Here is a 26,673-nt window from a genome sequence, read left to right as displayed (position 1 = left end):
AAGGACAATGTAACATAACAGATTATCTATAAATACTTTATATTGTTTTTTAATGCTTTATTTACCGATGTGTTTCTTCTAGTTTTGCCTATGCTTGTCTAAATTTCATGACAAAGCCGTGAAAAAGTATTTCACTTTTGCTGGGCATGTGTTATTGCAGAATTTTGTGTTTGGCTTATTTTTTGGAAGGAGATCTCATTTAAAATACTGAATTAAACATGAACATTTTGAGATAATGTTTTAATTTGAGCTCATATGTCTGCTGATCAATTCTATTTTAAGTACAGGATGTTATCTGTTTGTCGTAGATATTTGAGTGGTGGTACTTCCATAAACATGGCACATCTTTTATTGAACAAGTATCTGTCAGCCATTTGCGACCATTGATGGGAGGAACAGAAAGCAGCATTGCAGAGCCAGGTTTTCCTTCCAGCAGCAGAGAAAGTGAAACCAGCAAACAGAATCTGTCAGGTGACTACTTATCTAATGTGTTTTCAGAGCTGTAGTTAAGATTGTGTTTGGCTGTGGGAGATAGAAAACTCACCACAGAGAGAAGTTTGTTTGTCTTTCATGTAAATATAAGTAATCCATGGCTGATACGAAGAACAGTGATCATCAGGCACCCAGACTCTTTATTTTGTTAGTCTGCTATCCCCAAGTGCAGTTTTTCCTCGTGATCTAAGATAGTCACTCTGGCTTCGGTTCTCATATTCACATTCCAATCAGCTGGAAGGAGAATAAGCCAGGAGAAAGACACCCTTTCCCCCCTCCCATACCACAGCAGCCAAGGACACTTCCCTAGAAGTGTTACATACTATTTCAGCTTACTTCCTACTGGTCAGACCTTTGTCAAATGGCCACAACTAGCTGTAAAGGAAGCTAGAAATTCTAATCATTTTCTCAGTGTGCATATGCCCAGCTAATGATCAGGAGATCTTATTAGATAAAGAGGAGAAAAGAGACAATTAGCCATCTCTGCCAAGAGAGCAAAGTTAGGAAAAATGCTTTTTATTCCCTATATATTTATAAAGACATCAAAATCTCAGATATTCATATATGGATATTTCATTTTCATACTTTAATTATAGACTTTTCCTCTATATCTATCTAGTAATACAAAGTAAATATTTTTAATGATATGCAATTAGGAAAGTAAAATTTTCAAAGCCAAATAGAAATGATATTTTTGGAATATTCATTTCATTTGGTATAGGTAATAATTATACAGTAATAATACAAATGAGTTAATTCCATAGATTGCCATATGTCTCATTTGTTCAATAAATGTAACCGCTAGAGTTATATAGAGTTTATACAGTTTAGTAGAAAATACTACCTGAGTGTAGTTGCTGGCACTTTTTTAGATGTGGTCAGAGAAAGTCTCTGAGAAAGTACCATTTAAGCTGAGCCCTGAAGCATGAGTGGGTGTTGCCCAGGGATAGTAGGGACGGGGTTGGCAGCCATTCAGAGTACAGGAAGAAATAATGGTCGTTTTCCTTCCTCTTCTCCTTTCTTTCCTTTCATAAAATAATTACAGAACTCCTAACAATAAGACATATTAAGATGAATATAACATAGATCTGTCCTCAAGAAGCTCAGAGTCTAATACGTAAATAATTATAACAATGAGGGATTACATAATTTTATTCTTTACTGTAAGATTGAACATACCGTTGAATAATAAGAGCGAAGATAACCTTAACAACATTCTAGCTTGGTAAAGAATACAGACGTATAAATAAGTGATGGCAAAAAATATAAAAGATACTTGTATAGAGTGTATAGAAGATACTGTGATAACAGAAAAGAAAGAGCAGTTAGTTATTCTTGGAAGGAGGGCCACAAACTTTTTCACAGAAGAAATACTTGAATTGACCTAAAAGTCAGTCAAAGTTCTTCTTAGGTTCAACTTTCTGTCCCTGGGTAACTGCATCTTAGTCTATATTCTCTTCCGTAGACATATATCCCGGGAGAACCAATTTTAAGTTTCTACCTGCAAGCAAGCTCTCTTTTAAGTTCTAGACCCATTTTTCTAACTCTTTGCTAAAAATCTCCACCTTTGATGGCCCTAAGCACCCTGAACTCACTCTTTCCAAAATGAAATTTCTTAATTATCTTCTTTCAGTAGGCCTCCCTCCTATTGAAATCTATTCATGGTACCCAATGAGTTGTTTCAGATTATATCTATTTTATTTCCCCTTCCCTCTCCAAACAATTGACCCCCATCATATTCTGATTCTGTTCAAAAATTATTTTGACTCCATCCTACCTTTTTTTTAATTTCAACATTCATTGCCCCATATCTAGGCCCTCAATGTCTCTTTCCTAGACTATTGCTATAGTATTCTAATTGGTTACTCTGCTTCTAATGCTTCTCCTTTTAGTGCATCCTTTCCCCTTAACTATGTAGAAAAGTGGTTCTCAAACTTTTTGGATTCAGGAATCCTTTACACTCTTCAAAACGATTGAGGACCTCAGAGAGCTTTTGTTTATATATATTGATTATATCCTCAATATTTATTACATTAGAAATTTTAAAAAATTTAAAAATATAAAAAAATTTATAATTTTAAAATTTAAAATTTAAAATAATAAAATAATAAACCCATTTCATGTTAACATATTTTTATGGCCTGAACTGTGTCCACCCCACAAATTCATATGTTGAAGCTCCAACCTCTCGTGTAACTATATTTGGAGATGGAACTTTTAGGAGGTAAGTAAGGTTGAATAAGGTCGTTAGGGTGGGGTCCTAATACGATATTATTGGTAGCCTTCTAAGAAGAGGAAGAAAGAGATCAATTTGTCTCTCTACCATGTGAGGAGATGTGTAAGGACACAGGGAGAAGGGAACCATCTGCAAGTTAAAGGAGCTCTACCAGAACTCCAGAGCTCAGACTTCAACCCTCAGAACTGTGAGAAATAAATTCTGTTGTTTAAGCCACCCAGTCTGTGGTATTTTGTTATGGCAGCCTGACCTGACAATTATGAAAAATAATTTTAGTCAGAACACTGCTATTGTTTTACATTTGTTTAAATCTCTTCAATGTCTAGCTTAATAGAAGACAGCTTATTCTTGTATCTGCTTCTACATTGTCTAATGTGATATGCTGTTTTGGTTGAAACATATGAAGAAACTCTCATCTCATATAGACATATAGTTGGAAAAGGGAGGAGTATTATAATAACCTTTTCAGAAAATTGTGGATATTCTTTTTTGAAACTATACCAAAACTTACGAAGAGGTACTTTCTTAAAGTTTAGTTGCAGCTAAACTTGAAGCTGTACCAATGAACTTTTTACTCTCTGTTGCATTAAAATCCATCAGTTTATCTTATATTTTGAATGGGTCTTTTACATATGCATGATTTTATAACATCATGCATTGGTCATTTAGGAAATACTTGTTTACTGAGTTATACATATCTTCCAAATGTTGACACATTTTGACGTACAGTTTTTAAAAATCACATTTGTTAATATTACCACCAATCTTACAGAAAGGCTAAGGATTGGGAAATTGCCCGGCTCGTGTTAGCAGATACACGTTTCTCAAAATTCTAATATTTACTCAAAAGCTCAAATTTTATCATTGACAGCAAATACAGTTTGAAGTTGACAGACCCACTTTGTTCATCTTTGAGAAAATGTCTGCCTGGTATCCATCTGAATACCCATAAGTTTTTCTCTTGGTGGCTCTTTCCAGTAAAAGTGGTGTTCTATGAAGGAAACAAAAAAGGCCAGTTCAGCCCCAAAAACAGTGATTTATACTGGAGACAATCATCATACTTGGGATTGTCCTGTTTTACTAAGGTGGGGATAATAAACCTGATGATGACTAGTATAATTCCGTGTCACTACCTGGACTCATGCGAGAGTAATAGCAGTTTTACCCACCACTGATTTTACACCGTCAGCTCAACTGTGCAGGGCTGGGACTAGGCTGAAGCAAATCAGGTGCCTGGGGCACACAACGTAAGGAAGCCTTCACTCTCAGGGCTGAGTTCAAGTCAATAGAGATAAATAGACAAATAATATCTTAGCATTTATTATGAAAAGAGTTGTTACTTTGCAGTTCCATGAATCATACTTTGAGAACTGCTGATATAAACAAAGATCCAATATTTATTGTTTTTCTGCTTATAAACCTTTGATGACTTCTAATTGACTCAGGATAATATCTAAACTCCTTTACGTGGTATATAAGCTCTTCATCAATTTTCCCCATTCTGTTATCTAGTCTCATTTACAGCTCTCCCTCTCACCCCTTGCCCTATACTCCAGTCTGTCTATGCTGTGTGGTTTTATGATACTTCCTCTGCTTAGAATATTTTTCATCTGGCAACCTTCTACTCATCTTTTACAGTGGTTCAATGTCAGTTCAAATGTTACCTCCATTCTAAAGCCTTCCCTGTTTTAATCACTTCCTGTTTTTCTCTTGGAACAAAACAGATCTCTACCAAACCACTTAATCACACAGTTAGGTGGTGGTTTACATGACTAACTCTCATGCTACATTTAATTCATTTAAACAAGTTAGTTCCAAATGCTGTGTTAGGCTCCAGGAATATGTACAAAAATGAACCAAGTTAAAAGCTCATGTTTAAAAGGGAGAAACTGAAAACCAAACCTGTGATCACATTATAATATAGTAAGTGCTATAACTGAATTATGAACCAAATGCTATGAAAATCCAAATAAGGCAATGACTAGATTTAATTGATGCTTCGTGAGAGTAGGGTGATCCGTGCCTTATTTATCTTCGTGCTATGGGTGGCTAGCACTGTACTTAACATACAACGACTATACAGTAAATGTTGGTGAAATTAAGATTTAAATGCATTTGATTAAACTGTCTCAATGACTCCCTTTTTCTCTTTGTTTTTTAGAATGCAAGGTATGGAGAAACCCTCTAAACCTTTTCAGAGGAGCAGAATATAGGAGGTATTACATTTGCTTTCAGTATAATTATGGCATTGGTTTCAGAGTAAAAGTATTATGGAAACATTTGTTTTTCTAAATATGTCATAGCTCTTCTGGTTGGAGATACATAATAAGGTAAAAAGATTAGCCCAAAATTTGGCTGGCAGCATCTTGACTGTATTTACTTTTATAATCATGAGAAACATTGCTTCAAATCATATGTTTGTGTTGTGATACATAAGTATACATTTGGCCCCTGGTTTATGTCAGAAAGCCTTTTCAAAGAATTCATGAGTTTAAGAAAAAACTTACAAATGTCAGTGTATTCCTGTGCATATGTGCTCAATTTCAAAATTTATTTGAGAATTCACTAGAAAATATCAATCTGAAGGTGAATATGAACTTCATTTGTGGAACAGTCCAGGCTATTGTACTTTTATATTGTATTTTGTATTACTGTTTCCTATCTGCACTACTGTGTCCATTTCTGTTCTGGTTTTTACTCTGAGAAAACATCTTTTAAAACTTATGACCAAAGATACTTTATTTTTATTTTGAGAAGGGCTGTGTTTTACCTAGAGTAGACTGGGCATGTTATTTTGCTCCATTGAACAAGAAACGTTATGTGTCTGCAATGTGTGGGCGCTGTGTAAAATGATGGGGATACAAAGTGATTAAACAATTATTCCTGTGCTTAAGGACTTGATGGTTAGGACAGTCAATCCCGGGAAGTGGAAGCTAGGCTTTTAGGAGAGATGCCATTAGCCTGTATTGAAGGATTCTGCAAGGAACAGGTCCTTGAACGTCTCACTGTGTTTTATTAAAGAGCTTTTAGGCTGGCTACTCCTTGTTATATTATATAGTATTTACTTCATGAAGATCTTAAAGAGAAATTTCTTATCTTAGTATCAGGATTACTTATGCTTGTTTTTGAATAATTAGTTTATCTTAATGTAAAAGTCTAAGTTGCATTGATAATTAGTGATAGCTATAATCAAAGCTTAAAGTCACAGTGTCGCCATCCCTTAGCCAATGTATGCAACTCTGGTATGCATGTCGTATATTAGCCTCATCCAGACTATTTTTTGGCCCAATTCTTGTTTTTACTTTAGTGCGTCTTTTTTAAGTTACTTCTAGTTGAGGTTTTTGATATTGTACATTATATTTTTTAACTGCTTTAAATCATTTTGGGAATAATGTGAATTATTAATAAATAATTTTTTTTTATTTTAGAATGTGTAGCCAAACTGCTAAGTGAACAAGGATTTGCTTTTTCTTTTTTCTTTGTGATGATTTCTCACAAAATTGCTAAAACTTGAAATAGCAAGGCAACTCATACTATTAAGTAACTTAAAATCTTTAATCAAATATATAAATAACACTTATAATGAGCCTTTAAAGGGGTTTTATTCAGATTATGAAATATATATATACATATTCATCATAGAAAATGAGGAAATAAAGAGATGTATGAAAAAGACAGTAAAAATCATCTATTCCTATCACTGATAACTGCTATTAGTATTGCTTTACAGTCTCTCTTCTATATGCATTTATAGAAACAAAACTTGAACATCAAAATGTGTATATAGTTTTATATTCTTCCTTTTTTCTAACACAAGGTGTGACTATCCAACAGTATTTCTTCAAAACATGAATTTCTTCAAAAACATGATTTTTAATGGTTGTACTATAGTCTATTACATACAGGTACCGTACCTTACCTACCGCTCCCCTCTCTGGGTTACAGATTACATTTCACTGTTAACCTTTACACTAGACGGATATCTTTATATATAAACATTTAGCCACATCTTTGATTATTTCCTTAGGGTTGATTTGTGACACTGGGATTACTGAATCAAGGGTGTGCACAGTTTTGGTTTTTTTTCCTTCCCTTTAATCTTTTCCTTTTTGGAAAATTTCAAAAATAAACAAAAGTGGAGAGGACGGTATAATGGAATTTCATATACCCATCCCCTAACTAGGTGTGAATGTTTCTAAGACTCTCGATAGATATTTATTCCCTAATTGATTTCTGGAAGCAGCTGTAAATGCCGGCTTACATTGGTGCCAGCAGTTTGTGTGAGTCCATAGCCCCCCTCACCCTTGATACCATGTATGTATGTGCTATTTTCATGGACAAAAAGTAAAAATTGGTTATTTTAATTTTCTATTTGTTAATTATTGGTGAGATTGGACATTTAAAAATGTATTTATTGGCCAGTTTGCTAACTTGCTATTATTATTGTGGGTCTCAGAAGGACATGAAAGTTTAAATTTCTAATTTAGTAAAATCTGAAAAAAATTTATCTTTGCTTTTATGCTTTGAAAGCTCTTTACCGTCTTGACACCGGTGTTCTCTTCTAGTTTCTTTGTAGTTTTACTTTTAATACTTAATTCTAACTCACCGAGAATTTATTGAAGTATGTTTAGTAAGGTACATATCTAAGCCTAATTGTTTTAGTCCTTGAAATCCACTGTTTGTTGAATATTCTAGCCTTTTCCCTTTTAGTTTGTGATGTTTTACTATCATACTTCAAGTAGTTTGTGTAGGTTATGTCTTTGGTCTTACTGATTATAATAAGCTTTTAAAACAACCTGAAATAGAATTTGTTGCAGTATGTTTTGAATTTTATATAATGTCTGTTATAGCAGAGATGCCTTCTCATGTTCAATTTACATGTTTTCTTGTGTTTTGGTAAAGATACACGTGGGTGACTGGTAAAGAGCCACTTACATACTATGACATGAATTTGTCAGCTCAGGACCATCAGACCTTTTTCACCTGTGACACGGACTTTTTACGTCCTTCAGACATAGGTATGTGTCATATCTGTTCATGGGGTAAACAGTGATCATAGAAATTATTTTAAAAGTTCTTTAGAATTATTTATTTTAATATACAGTTTATTTGGCTTGGAGTTGATAAGAAATCCAGATTAAATTGAAAATAATTATGATAGTAAACTAGGCTGTTATACTACCTTTCCTTCTTACAAAGAATTTGAAGTATTTTATTAAAATATTAAATTGCTTCTTTTATTACTTAAAAATCTTTCAGCTCAGAAATAATACAGCAACTGCTTATGCAGAGAACAGTGTACCTAGTTTGGTCTGGGAAATTAACACCTGCAATTATACATAAAAGAGTAGGACAAAGTGTAAACATTGGAGCATGGTATGTAGAGAAAAATGGGATATATTTTATTCCAGTCATAAGTTAGAGATGCATGTAAAGTGGTGGAAGATCATAGTAATGTTTGTTTAATTCTGAGTTCTTCTCTATAGAAAGAGCATTGAAACTCTTAAATGTATGGCTTAAACACAGACATCTTTATCACAATTGATCTTCTACTTTGCCCTCTCCCTCCTTATCTGTCCTTCTGTTTTCATCCTTCTTACTTTTTATCCTTTAAGATCCAAATTAAAAGTAACATTCTCTAGGAAGTATTCTCTGGGATCTCCTGTCAGAGTTAAACACCTTCTTCTCTGCAGTTCTACAGTACTTAGACCAAACCTCAGTGAAACAACTTTAGTTAATTTATTCAACCACAAACATTTATCGTGTTACTTTAATGTTGGTCCTCCCTAAAAGGATATGAAACTTTGGAAAGCAGGTACTACGTTCTCATCATATTTGAATTGCTGTCATCTAGCACATTGCCTAGCATACTGTAAATATTAATACTTATTCTCTGATGAAAGTATGAATGAAAGAGTGGTGTTGGTGTCACAGATGTCTTAAGCAATGTCACTAATTATAGTAACACTTGTAAAGCACTTATTATGCACCAAGCACTGTTCTAAGCACTTTATGTAAATGTACTAATTTCCCCAATCACTTTATGAGGTGGGTACTATTATCAGCCTCATTTTAAAAATAAAGAAACAGAGACAAAGGGGAATCAAGTAACATGCCTAAGTTGTCTAGCTCTTAAATCATAAAGCTGGGTTTCAAACTCAAGTCTGGCTCTTAACTGCCACATTGACACTATTACTTACCACACTGACAGGCAGAAGAAAGTCACCATATTGTGAGGGTCTGAAGATAGTCAGTTTTCCAGCATTGACGTGAGTTCTTTGTGATAGCTACCTGCTAGATTCAGTATATAAAGGGTGGATGGTAGCAGGAAACCCAAGGATATTTGGTATGATTACATTAAATGGTTTAATTGCAAATAGGAAAAGGTATTGCTTTAAGTTTTTATGCTTACTGTTCATATAAATGGCAAAAGTGTAGGTGTTGGGGGAATAACAGCAGTGGAAATTCAGTGTTGGATGTTAACTTGAAAGACTGAGGTGACTCCGGCTGGAAATTAAGGCTTGAGCCCCTTCTCTCGGGCAGAACTGCAGCTAGTCCCAGGGTGTTCAGGCAGCAGCCATGCTGCCCACTAAAGCTGTGGTCTGAAAACATTTTTGTTCACATACTTCCTAAAAGAATTTTTAAACACTATGTATTCCTTCACACATTTTTAAGTTGACATCATAAGATTAAATAATTGCAAAGAATGTGATTTTTGACATATTATAGAAATTTAAAACTAAAACTGGAATACCCTATAATTAAATGTATCTCAAGGACTCTAATGACTTGATACCTATCATTATCCATTGAAAAATACGTCAACAAATACTCTTTAATGATAGTAAATTTTATATGTCCTTTTTTTTCTTGAATTAATACCATTCCATGCCCCCATATGATTTTAATACAGTTATTTTATGCTTGAGCATCTTCTTTCACATGTATATGCTTTTCCACAGTAAAAATTTTTGTATTAATTTAAAATTTTGTAATTTCCTTTGACCATAAGGTTCTAAATGGTATTGTGTACTTTATATTTTTGTCAAATCCTTGAGGCTACATATTTGTCTCTTTCAACTTTGGAAAATGTCCTCCATATAACCTAACTGGCTGGGTGAATTCTCATTGTCAATCCTTTCAACCACATCAGATTGGCTTTCTGACAGAGTCTGCCTTCCTTTTTCAATTCAAGTAAATATGTTAACATGCATCCCCATGACAGCCATCTCTCTTATGAATTCAGATTATAAGATAGAAAGATAGATAAGTTTTGGAGCTTTGCCTAGAGCTTATCACTTGGCCAAAATAAGATTTCACTGCCTTTATTATTACTTACTAATGCCCCCTTTGCCTTACTGTGAAGGGTTCTTCTCTTAGGAGCAGTGCATTCTTTGATAGTAAAGTAAGAGGGATGCTGATAAATGGAACTGATAAAAATTATCACTCCCTATGCACTCTACAATATATGTGAATCCAGAGCATCCAAGGGCCAGAATACTCTAATTCTAATGCTGAGCTGCACTGTTAAAAGAAATAAGTGAAAGGTAGAAATCCCTATTATAGGTTCCTTGATTAAAAATGGCTGCCTCCAAACCTGAACTTTGTTTTTTTTTGAGGGCACAGCTCTCAGTGGCCCATGCAGGGATTGAACTGGCAACTTTGGTGTTATTAGCACCACGCTCTAATCAACTGAGCTAACCGGCCACCCCTGAACTTTGTTGTGTGTTTTTTAAGTTTTGTTTTTTATATTAGTATCAGGTGTACAAAACAACATAATGATTAGAGATTTACACCACTCACAAAGTGATAACCCCCCTAAGTCTATAGGTATTATAATACCATTGACTATATTCCTTATGCTGTACTTTATATCCCATGACATATATATGTATATACATATGTATACATACATACATACATATATATATACATACACACACGTATACATAAATAATATTTGTAATTATAGGTAACATTCAACATTATTCTACATCAGCTTCCAAACCTGAACTTTGAATTGTCCCTTTGGCACCTGGAGATTTTTACGCCCCAGGACAATGCACCTTGGAAAGATTCAGGATGGGTGAGAAGTAAGCCTTCCTTTTGTAAAGTAGGAGAAGGGAATATATCCTCAGGGGAGAAGGGGAGCAAGCAGATGTTAGGTAGGAATGGAAGATCAGCATGATGCAGAGGAACGTTCTTCAGGTAGATCAGTTATAGGAAACAGTCATATAAAGTTGAGGCTTTAGAAATTGATTCTCTTAAAACCATGCATCCCCTCTGGTCCTTGCAAAGTTTCATGTATTTCTAGAGCTACACATAATCCCAGCGAAGGGCAGAACTCACGACAGACTTTATCTGTGAATGATAATCTGGAAATGGACTGTTGGTTCCATATTGATCTTTTCAGACACTCACATAAAGGTATCCGTAGTTTTATATTCAAGAAAGACAAATGTGTTTATACGTGTAGTGCAACAAATTTCTCTTGACTCTTGTCATCAGTAATTACTAAATTAGTAGATTTTGTTCTCATTCTATTGATTTGTTTAAGACAAAGAACAAACATATCCTCAGGGCCAGCCAGCAGTGTTTTTTGGATAATTTGTTTTCATGGCATTTTTTTCCCCCCAAAATTTAAACAATCAGGAAATTTAATATTAAAATTCAGATTTACATTCTTTGGAAGTTGGAAAATATGGCAAAACTGGACCTGCATTTCCACTTGGCACTAATCAGTTAGACTTGAGCTATGATTCTCTCCTTTAGATAATACGTGTTTTTAGTTCATTCATTCATTTATATTTTCTGCCTGGTCTTTGTAGGCACTTACATTTGTGACTATGATCTTGGGATAAATGCTAGTCTCTTTTCTGCTTGTTAGCATATGAGAATATTACATAACTTGAAAAATAAATAAATTGGTTGAATTGCTAACTGCTTGTTATTTTTTAAGCATATCAAGAGCTCTTAAAGCAGACAGTTGAATACGAAATCAGCATTTTGCTTTAAATTATTCCTAAACTTTGTTTCAGAAGGAAATACATATTTTTCTTCCTCTAATTAATTTCCCCTTTGGCTTGGAACTGCATTGGTTGTGAGTAATAGTCTTAAAAGGCTGGATGGAGCAGTTGAAAACAAAAGAATAATTTAAAAAATGCTTAAAGGTGGATTCGATGACCTTACTAGAAATAAAAGGAATGCAAATGCAAATGACATAGTTTTCATGTACTAGCAGATTGATATTATTCAGTGTTGGTAAGGAAATAGGGAAACAGTCACGCTCCTATACTGCCTGAAATAATGTAACTTAATGTAATTTTATTGAGAGGAGTTTGGGAGTATATATTCAAAATCTTTTAACCAATTGTTCCACTTCTTGATTACATATACAAAGATAGATATTGAAAGGTAGTTACCACAATATTTTTATTTAGCAAAAGATTAGGTGTAACTTACTTGTCCATCAAAAGAGAATTGGTTAAATAAATTATGATATATACTTAATATAGTAGAATACCAAATCATTTAAAATGTTGATAAAGATTCAGTATCACAATTTGATTTGTGAATATCATGTAACTTACGGAAGAGTCCATAGTCAAAAATGGCAAGTCTAGTATTATACTTAATTTTATGTTATATGTTAATGTTTTAGCAAAACGCTATTCTTCACCTGGTTATTATCAGATGGGTGCTGACCAGCATCATATTGTCAAGTTCAGGAAGCATTAGCTGTCAGCTAGCTGGTGACATGTTTGATATCAGAAATGGATTTTTGTTATACAAGTATAGTGTATTGTCTCATTGTCTAAGCCAAGACTAATATTTTGTTTCCAAAGGAAAACTCAAACATTTTCCACATTATTCTTTCAGGACAGTTGTAGGTTTTGTTCCAAAAGCAACATTTAGAGATTCTCTATTTTTCTTATCAAACTTGAAATAGGCCAGATAGTTTCGTGAATCTACTTTGTTTATTTGTTTGTTTAATTTTTAAGTAATTGTACTGAATGTGAAATTTTCATCTGGTACTGTAAATGACAGCAAAACTAATATTGTTATTCCAGAGAGATTCTAATTCAGACTTTTGTTGAATCTTGGTAGAGACTGACAATTTCCATAAACGTACTATATTCTAAATTAATCACCACTTGTTATACAAAATACAAATTCAAACATTCTTCCTGGATTGAATCATTGATTAGACAAAGACTTTAAGTGTTTTATATATTTTTAGCTGTTCCAAAGAACCTTTTAAAAATGAAAAAGGAACTAGACTATTTCATATTGATTATAATCTGATGTCTCTCAAACTCAATTTTAATATCATTTAGGTATTTAAATGTTTATGTATAATAATGATATTTAACTTGATTAAATACTTTATATGTTGTTATTTATAAAAACCAGAAAAACAATATATTTATTTTTTTATATGTGAAGCTTCCAAATTGAATGCAAATTTCTCTTACGGTTAATGTGAGCTAGCACCCCAATTTCTTGTTTCTTATGTTTAAGAACATATTATTTCTTTGTTTACTCTCCTAGCTCATTCTTCATACGTTTTGCATAAGATTATTTATGTTTACCATCTCATCTACTTTCTGAAATATTTTTCCTACAGTTATGCAGAAGGCATGGAGGGAAAGAAATCCTCCAGCTCGAATCAAAGCAGCCTACCAAGCTTTAGAATTAAACAATGAGTAAGTTTACAATATATGGAAAATAAGTTTGTTTTGAAGGAAACCCAGGCAAATGATTTTATGTTTCCTTTTGTCTGTTCCTAAGACACTTGGAGTTATTAGCTTTCTCTTTTTGCATACTAACGACATTTACAGTGTTCACTGACATCTGTATTTTGCTTCTGAAATTATAAACTTATCTATGCTTTTGAGAAATTATGCTAGAGATACTTTTTTAAATGGAGAGTGCTAATCTATTGGTGATAATACCTGATAGTTAGAGAGTACTAAAATATTTATGCCACCTGTTTTAATTTCGTTTCTCATTTAAATCATTCATTTAAAGCATTCATTCAGCCCTGAGAACTTTAGTAGCTAATGGGATTGGAGGGATTGAAAATGAGTAAAATGTAGTTCTAACTTCACTTTTTTTCCATGTTAACAGCATTTATTTTTTATAGCTCTTTGCATTAATTTTTTATTTTGAAAAGACAAAATGCAGAATCATAAGTTAATATTTAAATAGGATAGATCAATAAGTATTAATTTAATACTAAATAAATGCCAAGAATAAAAATATGGCCCCAGGTGAGATTTATTAAGGCATGCTTTCTTAATAATGTGAACTTAGCATTGTTCCCTATATCCCTCCTACCTCTCCCTTCCCCCCAGATATATTATCCTTATTATGAAGACCTTCCCAAGGTGGAACAAAAATGACAGTGTAGGGAATTCCAAAAGCAGTAAATCAACTTTATTGAAACTCCGGAAACTAATCAAAAGTTTATAGCAACCTAGAGAATGCCCCTAATCAATTTATCAAAAGCAGCTGAATTCCTGTACAAGAACTTTGTGATGTTTTAACTTACACTGCCTCATTGCGCCACTCCCTAGCAGCCTTGAAGACAATAGTCTGCATCCTGTGTATTGGTTCCTGCTACCAGAAGAAGTAGAATGGACCTTATTCTCAAAGAATTGCGGTTGTTTATTTCAACCTATCCTGTGGCTCCCTGAAGGGCCAGCTCAAGGGACTTGCCATTATTTAGGTTAATTCAGCTCTCCCAACACTGACACAACTACGCTGGGGGGCATTTGTTAAAACATTTAAAGGCCAGTGCATTGGCCCCTGCTGCCTGAGGCAAGGGATAAAAGTTGGGGCAAACAACAGACAAATCAGAAAACTTAGGGGGAAAGGCTGGGGAATGAGATACTTTGGGAAATAAAGGTTTTGAAGAGCTTCCACATATTCCTGGAAATCTTAAAGGCCCTATACATGACCAGGGTGGGGTATATGCTCAGAAACGACTTACAAAGGCCCTAAGCTCTCCTGTCCGTCTAACTTTCAAGTTCTGCACAAACAGAAAGTGAAGGCTAAGACAGAATTGTAAACTACCTGACTGAATGTTGAGGGTGTGCCCCAACACACACACAATCTATCTGCAAAGACTTGCTTTTTTATTTTGTTTTTGGTTCCAGGTGTTTAAGGCAACCTCTAGCAAATCACTGGCTAACCACTAAGCTAAAGAAGCAGAGACTTCACTGGTCACACATGACAAAGAATGCAAACTTTGCAAAATTAGTTCAGAAAAGTAATTTAAAAAATAAACAACTACAATAAGCAACAACAACAAACCCTGGGGAGGAGAAGATGTCTGGGTTTCTAGAGTTCCTATATTATAATGTTCAAAATGTCCAGTTTTCAAGAAAAAAATTACAAGACATATAAAGAAATAAATTTCTGCCCCATACATAGAAAAGAAAGGAAATGAATAGAAACTGTCCTTGAGGAAGCCCAAACTTTGTTCTTTATACCACCTATTACAAATATGCTCAATGAGGTAAAGGAAGCCATGTACAAAGAACTAAAGGAAACCAAGAGAATGATGTCTCACCATTACAAAACATCAGTAAAGAAATATAAATAATTAAAAGGAACTAAGTAGAAATTTTAGAATTGAAAAGTATAACTGAAATAAAAAATTTCCCATAGGGGTTCAGCAGCAGATTTAAGCAGACAGAAGAAAGAATCAGCAAACTGAATTTAGGTCAATTGAGATTACCTAGCCTGAGTTGCAGAAAAGAATAAAGGAATGAAGAAAAATGAACAGAGCCTAGGATACCCATGGGACACTATTAACCATACCACCCTATGCATAATGGAGTCCCAGAGAGGAGAGAGAAGGGGGCCAAAAGAATATTTGAAGAAATGATGGTTGAAAAGAGCCCCCGAATGATGAAAGACATGGATCTACATATCCAAGAAGCTCAATGAACCCGAAGTATGATATACTTAAAGACATCCACAGTAAGAAATTATAACCAAAGCAGGAGACAAGGAGAGATTCCTGACAGCAGCAAGAGAGAAGCTTCTCATCACAATTGGGATCCTCAATAAGATTAACAGCTGATTTCTCATTAGAAACTCTAGAAGCCAGAAGTACGTGGGTTGACAGTCAAAGTTCTGATAGAAAAGTGTTAACTAAGGATTCTATAATCCAGCAAGCCTATCCTTCAAAAATGAAGGTGCATTTAAGAAATTTCCATATAAATAAAAACTGAGAGAGTTAATTGTTAGTAGATCTGTCCTATAAGAAATGCTAAAAGGAGTCCTTCAAGCTGAAATAAAAGGATACTAGACAATTTTGACTCCACACAAAGCAATAAAGAACACCAGTAAAGGTAATTATATAGGTAAATATAAAAGTCTATATTAATGTGGTTTTGGTCTGCAGTTCTTTTTTTCTATATAATTGAAAAGACAACTATGTATAACAATAATTATAAGTCTATGTTGACGGACATATAACTTATAAAGATGTAATTTGTGACTATAACAACATAAGGGGTGGAGGAACACCTATATAGGAACAAAGTTTTGTGTACTATTGAAACTAAATGGTATTAATTCAGAGCAGATTGTTAACTATCAATCACTTAGAAATATCTAAAAAATATATGGTAAAAGAAATAGGAAGGGAATCAAAATGCTATACTAGAAAATATCTAACACAAAGAGTAATAATACTAGAAATTAGGCCAAAAAAGATAGGACATATAGAAAACAGAAAGGGAAATGGCAGAAATAAGTCCATCCTTATCACTAATTACTTAAATGTAAATATACCAAAACTTTTGAGATATAGCAAAAGCAGTGCTCAGAGGAAAATTTGTAGCTGTAAACATCTACATTAATGAAGAAGAAAGACCTTAAGTCAATAATTTATACCTTAAGGTAATAGAAAATGAAGAGCCAACTAAACTCCAAGCAGAAGGACGTAATAAAGATTAGAGTGAGATAGAACATGGAATAGAAAAACAATGCAGAGAATCACTGAAGCCAGTGGTTGGTTTTTAAAAAATATTAACAAAATTGACACACTTTTAGCTAGACTGACCAATTGAAAAAGAGAAAAGACTCAGAATACTAAAATCAAGAATGAAATTGGGGACATTATTACTGACCTTACAGAAATTAAAAAGATTTTAAGAGAATACTATGAACAATTGTATGCCAACAAATTAGATAACTTAGATGAAACAGTCAAATTCCTAGAAATGTACAAACTACCAATACTGACTCAAGAAGGAATAGAAAATCTGAACGGACTTAGAACAAATGAAGAGATTGAGTCAGTAATTTAAAAACTTCCAGAGAAAGAAAGCCCAGAACTAGATTACTTCAAAAGTAGTGAATTCTACCAACCACTTAAGGAAGCATTAACAGTCCTCAAACTCTTCAAAGAAATAAAGGAGGAAGAAACTCATCCTAACTTATTCTATGAGGCCAGTATTACCCTCATAGCAAAACTAGACAAAGATATCACAAGAAACAAAAACTATAGATTAATATTTGTTACGAATATAGATGTAAAAATCCTCAACAAAATGCTAGCACAAACCTCAACAAAATGCTAAATCCACCTGCATATTAAAAGGATTATATACCATAACCCAGTGGGATTTATCTCAGGAAAGCAAGGGTGGTTTAAAAAAAATCAATCCATGTATGTCACCACATTAATAGAACAAAGGACAGGAACCATATGGTCATCTCTGTTGATGTAGAAAAAGTATTTGACAAAATCCAACACCATTTTATGTTTAAAAAAACCCAAAACTATAAGGAATGGAAGGAAACTCAAATTCATAAAAGACATCTGTGAAAAACCCATAGCTAACTGCATTCTTAATGATGAAAGACTGAAAGTTTTCCTTCTGTGATCAACTATAAGGCAAGGATGTCTGCTCTTGCCACTTCTTTTTAACATTGTCCTGCAGGTGCTAGCCAGTGCAATTCGGCAAGAAGAAGGGGGGAAATGGCTTCCAAATTGGAAAAGAAGAAGTAAAACTATATTCAGAGATGACATTATCTTACATGCAGAAAATCTTAAAGAAGCCACACATACACAAATTGTTAGAGCTAATGAGTTCAACAAAGTTGCAGGAGACAAGATCAACATATAAAAATCAGTTATATTTCTATAAACTAGCAATGAACTCCCTGAGTTAAGAAAACAATTCCATTTACAATTGCATCAAAAATATTAAAGTATTTAAATTTAACCAAGGTGGTGCAAGACTTGTACACTGAAAACTACAAAGTATTGTTGAAAGAAGTTAAATGCAAAGACATCCGTGTTCATGGATTGGAAGACTTAATATAGTTATGATCGCAGTACTTCTCAAGTTGATCTACAAATTCAGTGCAATCCTTATTGAAATTTCAATTTCCATTTTTGCAGAAAGGACAAGCTGATCCTAAAATTCAAATGGAATTGCAATAGACCTCAAATAGCCAAAACAGTCTTGAAAAAGGGACAAAGAGGATTAACTTCCTGATTTCAAAATTTACTATGAAGCTACAGTAATTAAATTGTAAGGATAGACATCTAGATTAATCTAATCAAATTGAGAGTCCAGAAGACCATACATGTATGGTCAATTGATTTTTGACAAGGGTGCCAAGATCATTCAATGGGGGAAAGAATAGTATTTTCAACAAATGATTCTGAGTAACTAGATAACCACATACAAAAGCATGAAGGGAGACCATTACCTCACATCATACACAATAATTAATTTAAAACTAACGGCCTAAATGTAAGAGCTAAAACTAGAAAGCTCTTAGAAGAAAACCTAAGGGCAAGTTTTGTGATTGTGGCTTTGGTAGTGGTTTCTTAGATATGACACCAAAAGCACAAGCAACAAAAGAAAAATTAGATAAATGACTTCATCAAAATTAAAAGCTTTCGTGCATCAAAGGATATTATCAAGAAAGTGAAAAGTCATCCCATGGAATGAGAGAAAATATTTGCAAGCCATATATTTGATAAGCGTCTAGTATCCAGAATATTATCAAGAAGTCTTACAACTTAATAGAGAAACAATCCAGTTAAAAATGGGCGAAGACTTGAATAGACATTTCTTTAAAGAAGATATGCAAATGATGAATAAGCATATTAAATGATGGTCAATATCATTCGTAATTAGAGAAATGAAAATGAAAACCACAATTAGATACCCCTTCACAAGATGGGTTCAACAACAACAGCAAAAAGCAACCCGCCAGAAAATAACAAGTGTTTGTGAAAATGTGGAGAAATTGGAACTCTCACAGATTGAAAGTGGGCATGTAAAAGTGTACAGCCACAGTGGAAAATAGTTTGGCATAAAAAGAAATGAAGTACTGCTACCTGCTATATAAATGAACCTTGTAAATATATTAAAAGTCCTGAATTATGTACTTTAAAATGGTTAATTATGTGATATGAATTTTACCTCAAAAAACCCCCACAAACGTTCCCGATAGTCGGATTCATTGGGTATTCATAAAATTAATTTCTTGCATTAACATCTCCATTTTAAATAGTTTTGAACAAACACAAGGAAGCTTTAAGGGAAAATGGCCTCTGTTTACTATACGGCTATACTGTAATTTAAAATTATGTTTATATTTTGATTCTACTGCATCAATTTATACCCATCTAGATCTTTTAAGTGTTTCTATTTTGTTATTTAAAAGCATTTGAATTGGATTTTAGAGTAGCTGTTAGGCAGCTGAGTGTTTAAAGCAGCAGTATATCTAATGCTTCAGAGAAATCTAATGCCTGGCCTCATAATTTTTGCAATAATTTCTCTCCCATTGCTTAAAATACTGTTCAATAGAACTATAATGTAAACCATGTATGTAACTTTAAATTTTCTGGTAACCACATTTAAAAAGTAAAAAATTGGTGAAATTAATTTGAGTATATTTTATTTAGTTATATTCAAAATAGTAACATTATAATCAATATTTTTAAAACTACTAATGAAGTATTTTACATTCTTCTAAGTCTTAAAAATTCAGTGTACATGTTACACTGACCAGTGTGCATTTGACACATCTCAATTTAGATTAGACACATTTCGAGTGCTCAATAACTATTTGTGGCCAATAACTACGGGACAATCCAGGCTTAGGTAATCAGAACTAGGATGTTGTTTCAAGAAGAGATGTACTAGTTATTTCTGGGAGTAGAAAGAACACTTTGTTTCTCGTTTTTTGCCCCCAAACAGGTTAGTTTATCTTATTAGCCAGTTTTTGACTTGAAAGATACAAAAAGAAATCTCTGTGCTTTAGTGGGGTGAAGAAAAGGAAACTTGGAGTGAGCATGCGTGTGACAAGTGAGAGGAAGAGTGTGGGAGGGAAGACTGGCATTCAGGCCATGGAAGTTTTGTGGCAGAACTATTGTCAATCCAAGAGAGGATGGGGTGGCACCCAGGGGGGCTCCTCAGGATTGGGGAAAAGATCTGGTCCTGGAATACGTTTCTGAGTCATGTTAAAGGTGCCTGGTTGGCCATGGGACTTTCTTCTCAATTACCACCCTCTCCTATACCTCCTACCCATCCCTTAGCTGGATTGGACACAGTAGATAGCGACTAAGAGCAGGTACAGAGGGATATACCCAAGGGAAGGTACTTTACAATTTTCCTTAAGATTGCCTTGCTTGCTTTCTTCATAGCTGTGCCACTGCATATGTTCTACTGGCGGAGGAAGAAGCCACGACTATTGTAGATGCTGAAAGGTTATTTAAACAGGCACTCAAGGCAGGAGAAACAATTTATAGGCGGTCACAGCAGTGCCAGCACCAGAGTCCTCAGCATGAAGCTCAACTGAGTAAGCAAATCTGAACTAATTCGTACCTGTCTTTTAGTTCCTGCAGTTGGTTCTTTTATGTTTAAAACACAAAACAAAAATAAGAAAAAACATAATACTTAGATATTAGCTACGTTTCATAAGACCTACAAGCCAGCAAGATAGAAATATGTTATCAGTTAGATGATGCTTGTGGATGGGAACAGATCTGCTCTAGCTATTGAGAAATGTGCTGCTCTGAGACGCCACAGTAATTTATTTCATGTGAGAATTGGGCTGGTCATTGGAGAAACAACACAAAAGATTCAGGAGAGTCTTTTAGTAACGATAAGCAGCTATTACCCTTATCCTCACCCTTACCCCAAGCAATAGTACAGGGACATAGTTTGGTTTGCTCTTCAGACTGTGTGTATCTCCCTCCATCTAGTGCCAGGGAGCAGCCCCTGTAGCCCAAAAACCAGCCTTATGCTTGGCACTGATTCTTTGTTTGGTTGATTTCGCTCTCTGATGTTTAAGATCACGTGGGCCGTAGCAGCTGAGGTCCTTTCTTTCCACTCTTACGGATACTGTTCCAATTATGATTGAGACACTTTTACCAAAAATGTTAGAATCTGTAGTGCTGCTGCTTCCTGTTATTTTTTTGTGGCCAGAGGGTTTTAGTTTCCTGATTTTGGCAGATAGTGGACAATAAATTGAAATATGTTTACGTAACGCATTATCTGCTAGCAGTTAAGTTCTAAATCTTTTGTTTGTGGAAATTAAAATTTGGGTAATGTTTTCTCTCTAAACTAAATATTGATGTATACAGTATGTTTCATTAATGAATGTTGTTATAGCACACAACTGTGGGAATATATAATTTTGCAGTCTGGAACTAATGAAATTACCTCTTAAAAAGTTATGCCATTTGTTCTTGTATAATCTCAAATATAGTTATGAGATAGTTACAGAAATATTTGTTAGTCCTTTCTAGAAGTAGTTATATAGTTTACCAGTTACTAGCTGTTGAGCAAAAGTGTGCACCTAGGCATGGAAATTTTGTTTTGAACATCTTTTGTTTGTCAGTTAAAACAATAGAGAATGTGAAAATAATAAATTGTTTATGCAGAAACTTAATAGGTTACTGTTATTTCTTCCTGTTAACATATGTGTTTCTTTTATGTTAATATTAAAATACGTATGTTAAGTATACACAGATTGTATATATACTCTACTAAGATTGTTAGAGGCAAATGTAATTATATATATGTTAATATTTTAATATAAAAATCTTCAAACATTTACACAGAGAGAGAGCAGTATAATGAACCCTTTTAATGTCTATCACCCAAATTCAACAATCATTAATATTCTTCCATTCTGACACAATTTAATTCAATTAAACATTCCAGAATAAGCAAATAAAATTAATAGATAATATGTTAATGAAATAGCAAGCCATAGTACAAAAATGATAGTTGTGTCTTTTTTTTTTTTTAAATAGGGAGGGATACCAACGTACTGGTATATATTAAAAGAAGATTGGCAATGTGTGCAAGAAAATTAGGAAGAATAAGAGAAGCTGTAAAAATAATGAGAGATGTAAGTAAATTTGATGACTGGACCTTTATGTTTTTAAAAAAATTGATAATGTGGTTTAAGTTGCAGATTATTTTAATGCAGAATCACTGTTTTTTAATTGGTAGTTTTTTATAAAAAGATATTTAATATACACATATTTCTTAAGGGGTGAGTCTCCACAGTTTTAAGAAGCAAAAGAATTTCTACTGTAATGAATCTGATTCAGCTCTATGGAGTTTCTTTGTTATAATTATAACCTTTTTTTCCTTTTTATATACAGTTGATGAAAGAATTTCCTCCTCTTACCATGTTGAACATCCATGAAAATCTCCTAGAATCCCTTCTAGAATTACAGGCCTATGCTGATGTTCAGGCAGTCCTAGCAAAATATGATGGTGAGTGACATTTGTCTTAGTGGATAGCATGGTTAATATGTTTTTCCCCCCAATTATGTCATCGTAAATTTGAACCTATTCTAGTATTCTTGATTTTCTTTCCATTCTTACCAGTCAGTATTTAGAATCCACGGGTACAAGTTGCTATTAAGTGTCTTCTTTATCAGGACTTTTGGTAGCAAAAGCCTGCAAGGAGGAACTTTTCTTCTGTCAGGATTGATTTGTTTGTTCATTGAGCACCTAATACGAATGAGGCACTTGGCATTCAAAACGACATGGACATAGCTCTCATAGGAGTTACAGTTTAGTGGAACATACAGACAAATGAATAGTAGTTATATTGAAACATAGTGTGTTAGGTGAGCTAATTGAAAAAGTGTGGGGTGCTTATTTAGGATGGTACCTCATTTGTTTTGGAGCATCAGGGAAGCTAACAGAGGTTGTTTAATGGTATATGTAAGAGTAATTCAGAATACCATTTTTTTACAGTGCTTTTTAGTTACAAAGTGTAATTTATCTCATTTGATCCTTATAATAATTTTGTGAGGTGGTAAGACAAGTATTTTTACTATCTCCAGTTAGAAAACAAGGAAACTGGAGTTGAAGGGGGTTAGGTAATTGAGTGAGGTCTCCCAGCCTTTAAGCGACAGGACTAGCTTACATCCAGGTATTCCGTTTCTTTGTTTACTCATCTTCCAAAAGTAAGAGGTCAATATATTGGCTGTTTTTATTATTGTACTAGAATAGTACTAATTTACCACAAATGGAGTTGGGAGAATTTTTAAGAAGCGTAGCCTTTCTCCTCGTTCTGAGTAAGGCATCAGCTTTTAAGCCCAAGCTGAAAACATCCTACCTAGTATAATGTTTCTGATTTTATCTTTCACTATAACGGAACATACATATAAGTCATTTATTCACACTTTTTCAGTTGTAAGTTCCTACCCATTAGCTTGGGAATCTTTATGGCTTGGAAGGTTTGAAATGTGTTACACTTGGAAAGAAAAGTTTATTTCTTTTAAACATCTGGGATTCTTAAGACGTGCTTCAGAATAGTGTAGGCTCATGGAGAATTTTTGAGAAATCCTTCCCATATGTAACTTATCAGATGCATGTCTGCTTGTGATGCTTACAATGAACAAGCATAGAGACTGAATATAAAACATCAGATAGGACCTGATTCATTAAAAATAAAATAAAACCAACAACTTGGATATACTTCTGTGTTTTCAGTTTTTATGAGTCCCTAGTTTTTACTATTCTAGAACTCTGAAGAAGTTAAAAGCAAATTTATTTCTTTAGAAAGTTGTCTGTTTGCTGGTATAACTTTGGAATCTAAAACTTCAAGGGAATTCTGTGGTCTCACTTTCCTGATAACATTATTTTGGGCATTCCTTTTTTTTTAATCTATTTTTTAATTATAGTTGACTTACAGCATTATATTACTGTCAGGTGTATTGATTAGACATTTATATACCTTACAAAGTGATCACACCACATTTTGCCTAGTACCCATCTAGCCCCATACATAGTTATTACAGGTATTGACTATATTGACTATATTCCCTATGCTGTACTTTACATCTCTGTGACTAATTTTGTAACTGCCATTTTGTACTTCTTAATACCCTTCACTTTTTTCACCCACACCCCTTCCCATCTGACAACCATCAGTTTGTTCTCTGTATCTGTGAGGTTTTTTTTTGGGTGGGGTTTGTTTGTTCCGTCATTTATTTTGTTTTTTAGATTTCACATGTAAGTGAAATCATATGGTGCTTGTCTTTCTCTGACTTATTTCACTTAGCATAATGCGCTCTAGGTCCATCCATATTGTCGCAAATAGCAAGATTTTATTCTTTTTTATGGCTAAGTAGATTTAATTGTATATCTCTAGCACATCCTCCTTATCCATTCATCTACTAATGGACTCCTAGATTGCTTCCATATCTTGGCTATTGTAAATAATGCTGCAATGAACATAAAGATGCATATATTTTTTTCAAATTAGTGTTTTTGCTTTGTTCAGATAAATACTCAGAACTGGAATTGCTGGGTCATATGGTAGGTCTAGTTTTAATACTGTTTTCCATAGAGGCTGCACCAGTTTGCAATCCCACCAACAGTGCACGAGGGTTCCTTTTTCTCCACGGCTTCTTTTGTTATTTTTTTGATAATAGCCATTCTGACAGGAGTGAGGGGGCATCTTATTGTGGTTTTGATTTTCATTTCACTGATTATTAGTGATGTCGAGCATCTTTTCATGTGTTTGTTGGCCACCTCTGTGTCTTTGGAGATATATCAATTCAGGTCTTCTGCCCATTTTTTAATCGGAGTGTTTGTTTTTTTGGTGTTAAGTTGTATGAGCTTTTTATATATTTTGGATATTAACCCCTTGTTGGATGTATCATTGGCAAATATCTTCTCCCATTCAGTAGGTTGCCTTTTTATTTTGTTGATGGTTTCCTTTGTGATGCAAAAGCTTTTTAGTTTGATGTAGTCCCGTTTGTTTACTTTTGCTTTTAGTGTCTTTGCCCTAGGAGACAGGTTCAAAACAATAATCCCAAAGAGCGCATTGCCTATATTTTCTTCTAGGAGTTTTATGGATTTAAGTTTTACATTTAAGTCTTTAATCCATTTTAAATTTATTTTTGTGGACGGTATAGGAATGAGGTTTAGTTTCATTTCATTGCATGTATCTGTCCAGTGTTCTCAGCACCATTTATTGAGAGACTGTCTTTACCCCATTGTATATTCTTGCCTCCTTTGTCATAGATTAATTGACCATATATACGTGGGTTTATTTCTGGACTCTATTCTGTTCCCTTGATCCATGTGTCTGTATTTGTGCCCGTACTATACTGTTTCAATTAGTATAGCTTTGTAGTGTAGTTTGAAATCAGGTAGTAGCATGGTACCTCCAACTTTGCTCTTCTTTCTCAAGATTGCTTTGAATATTCAGCATCTTTTGTGGTTCCATATACATTTTAGGATTATTTGTTCTAGTTCTGTGAAAAATGCCATTGGTATTTTGATAGGGATTGCATCGAACCTGTAGATTGTTGGATAGTGTGGACATTTTAACACTGTTAATTCTTCCTATCCATGAGCATGGTATATCCTTTCATGTGTTTGTATCTTCTTTGATTTCTTTCATCAGTGTCTTATAGTTTTCCTAGTACAGGTCTTTTACCTCCTGGTTAAATTTATTCCTAGATGTTTTATTCTTTTTGATAAAATTGTAAATGGGTTTTCCCCTTAATTTCTCTTTTTGATAGTTTGTTATTAGTGTATAAAAACACAACAGATTTTTGAATGTTAGTTTTGTATCCTGAAACTTTACTGAATTCATTTGTTTAATAGTTTTTTCATAGAATCTTTAGGGTTCTCACTATATAGTATCATGTCATCTGCAAATAGTGACAGTTTTAATTCTTTTCCAATTTGGTGTCTTTTATTTATTTTTGTGTCTGATTGTTATGGCTGGGACTTCCAATACTATATTGAATAAAAGCAGTGAGAGTGGGCATCCTTGTCTTGTCCTCATCTTAGAGAAAAATAGTCCAGCTTTTCACCATTGAGTATGATGTTAGCTGTGGTTTGTCACATATGGTCTTTATTATATTGAAGTATGTTCCCTCTATATCCATTTTGCTGAGAATTTTTATCATAAATGGATGTTGGATTTTTTCAAATGCTTTTTCTGCATCTATTGATGTGATCAAATGATTTAAATTTTTTGTTTATGTGGTATATCACATTGATTGATTTTCTATTTGGGGCATTCTGTAGGAAAAGATTTATATAATTAATTTATGTAATTATAGTTCCCAATTTTTTGTTTTATAAAATAATTGTCATTTAAGAAAATGTAGAAAATACTAAAACATAGGAAGAAGAAAAAATTAAAAACATCTAGGGTTGTATTACCTGGATTTAAATATTTTTACTGTTGTTTTTTTTTAAATTTTTATTGGGAAATATTAACCCCTTAATATTTCCAGGACCCATCAGCTCCAAGTCAAGTCGTTGTTTTCAATCTAGTTGTGGAGGGCGCAGTTCACTGGCCAATGTGGGAATTGAACTGGCAACCTGGGTGTTATGAGCACTGAACACTAACCAACTGAGCCAACCAGCCGCCCTTTTTATTGTTTTTTGAATCTTAGTTTTTCT

The 26,673-nt window shown here is 33.8% G+C and overlaps 1 protein-coding gene across 3 annotated transcripts in view; it reads left to right on the top strand.

Annotated features, from left to right (window-relative positions):
• Positions 1 to 26,673, top strand: part of ST7L (suppression of tumorigenicity 7 like) — a 120,299-nt gene that overhangs the window by 5,969 nt on the left and 87,657 nt on the right. For all 3 annotated transcript variants that reach the window (XM_019730417.2, XM_019730418.2, XM_019730415.2), the window contains exons 3-9: positions 309 to 471; positions 4,890 to 4,944; positions 7,631 to 7,746; positions 13,356 to 13,434; positions 20,418 to 20,572; positions 22,035 to 22,132; positions 22,392 to 22,506. In XM_019730417.2, coding sequence (XP_019585976.2) covers positions 309 to 471; positions 4,890 to 4,944; positions 7,631 to 7,746; positions 13,356 to 13,434; positions 20,418 to 20,572; positions 22,035 to 22,132; positions 22,392 to 22,506 — 781 coding nt within the window. The remainder of the gene's footprint in view (positions 1 to 308; positions 472 to 4,889; positions 4,945 to 7,630; positions 7,747 to 13,355; positions 13,435 to 20,417; positions 20,573 to 22,034; positions 22,133 to 22,391; positions 22,507 to 26,673) is intronic.

The sequence above is a fragment of the Rhinolophus sinicus genome, linkage group LG14 (genome assembly GCF_036562045.2).
Source record: "Rhinolophus sinicus isolate RSC01 linkage group LG14, ASM3656204v1, whole genome shotgun sequence".
Lineage (NCBI taxonomy): Eukaryota > Metazoa > Chordata > Mammalia > Chiroptera > Rhinolophidae > Rhinolophus > Rhinolophus sinicus.
The sequence above is the reverse complement of the archived record's forward strand: the minus strand, read 5'-3'. Positions and strand labels throughout refer to the sequence as shown.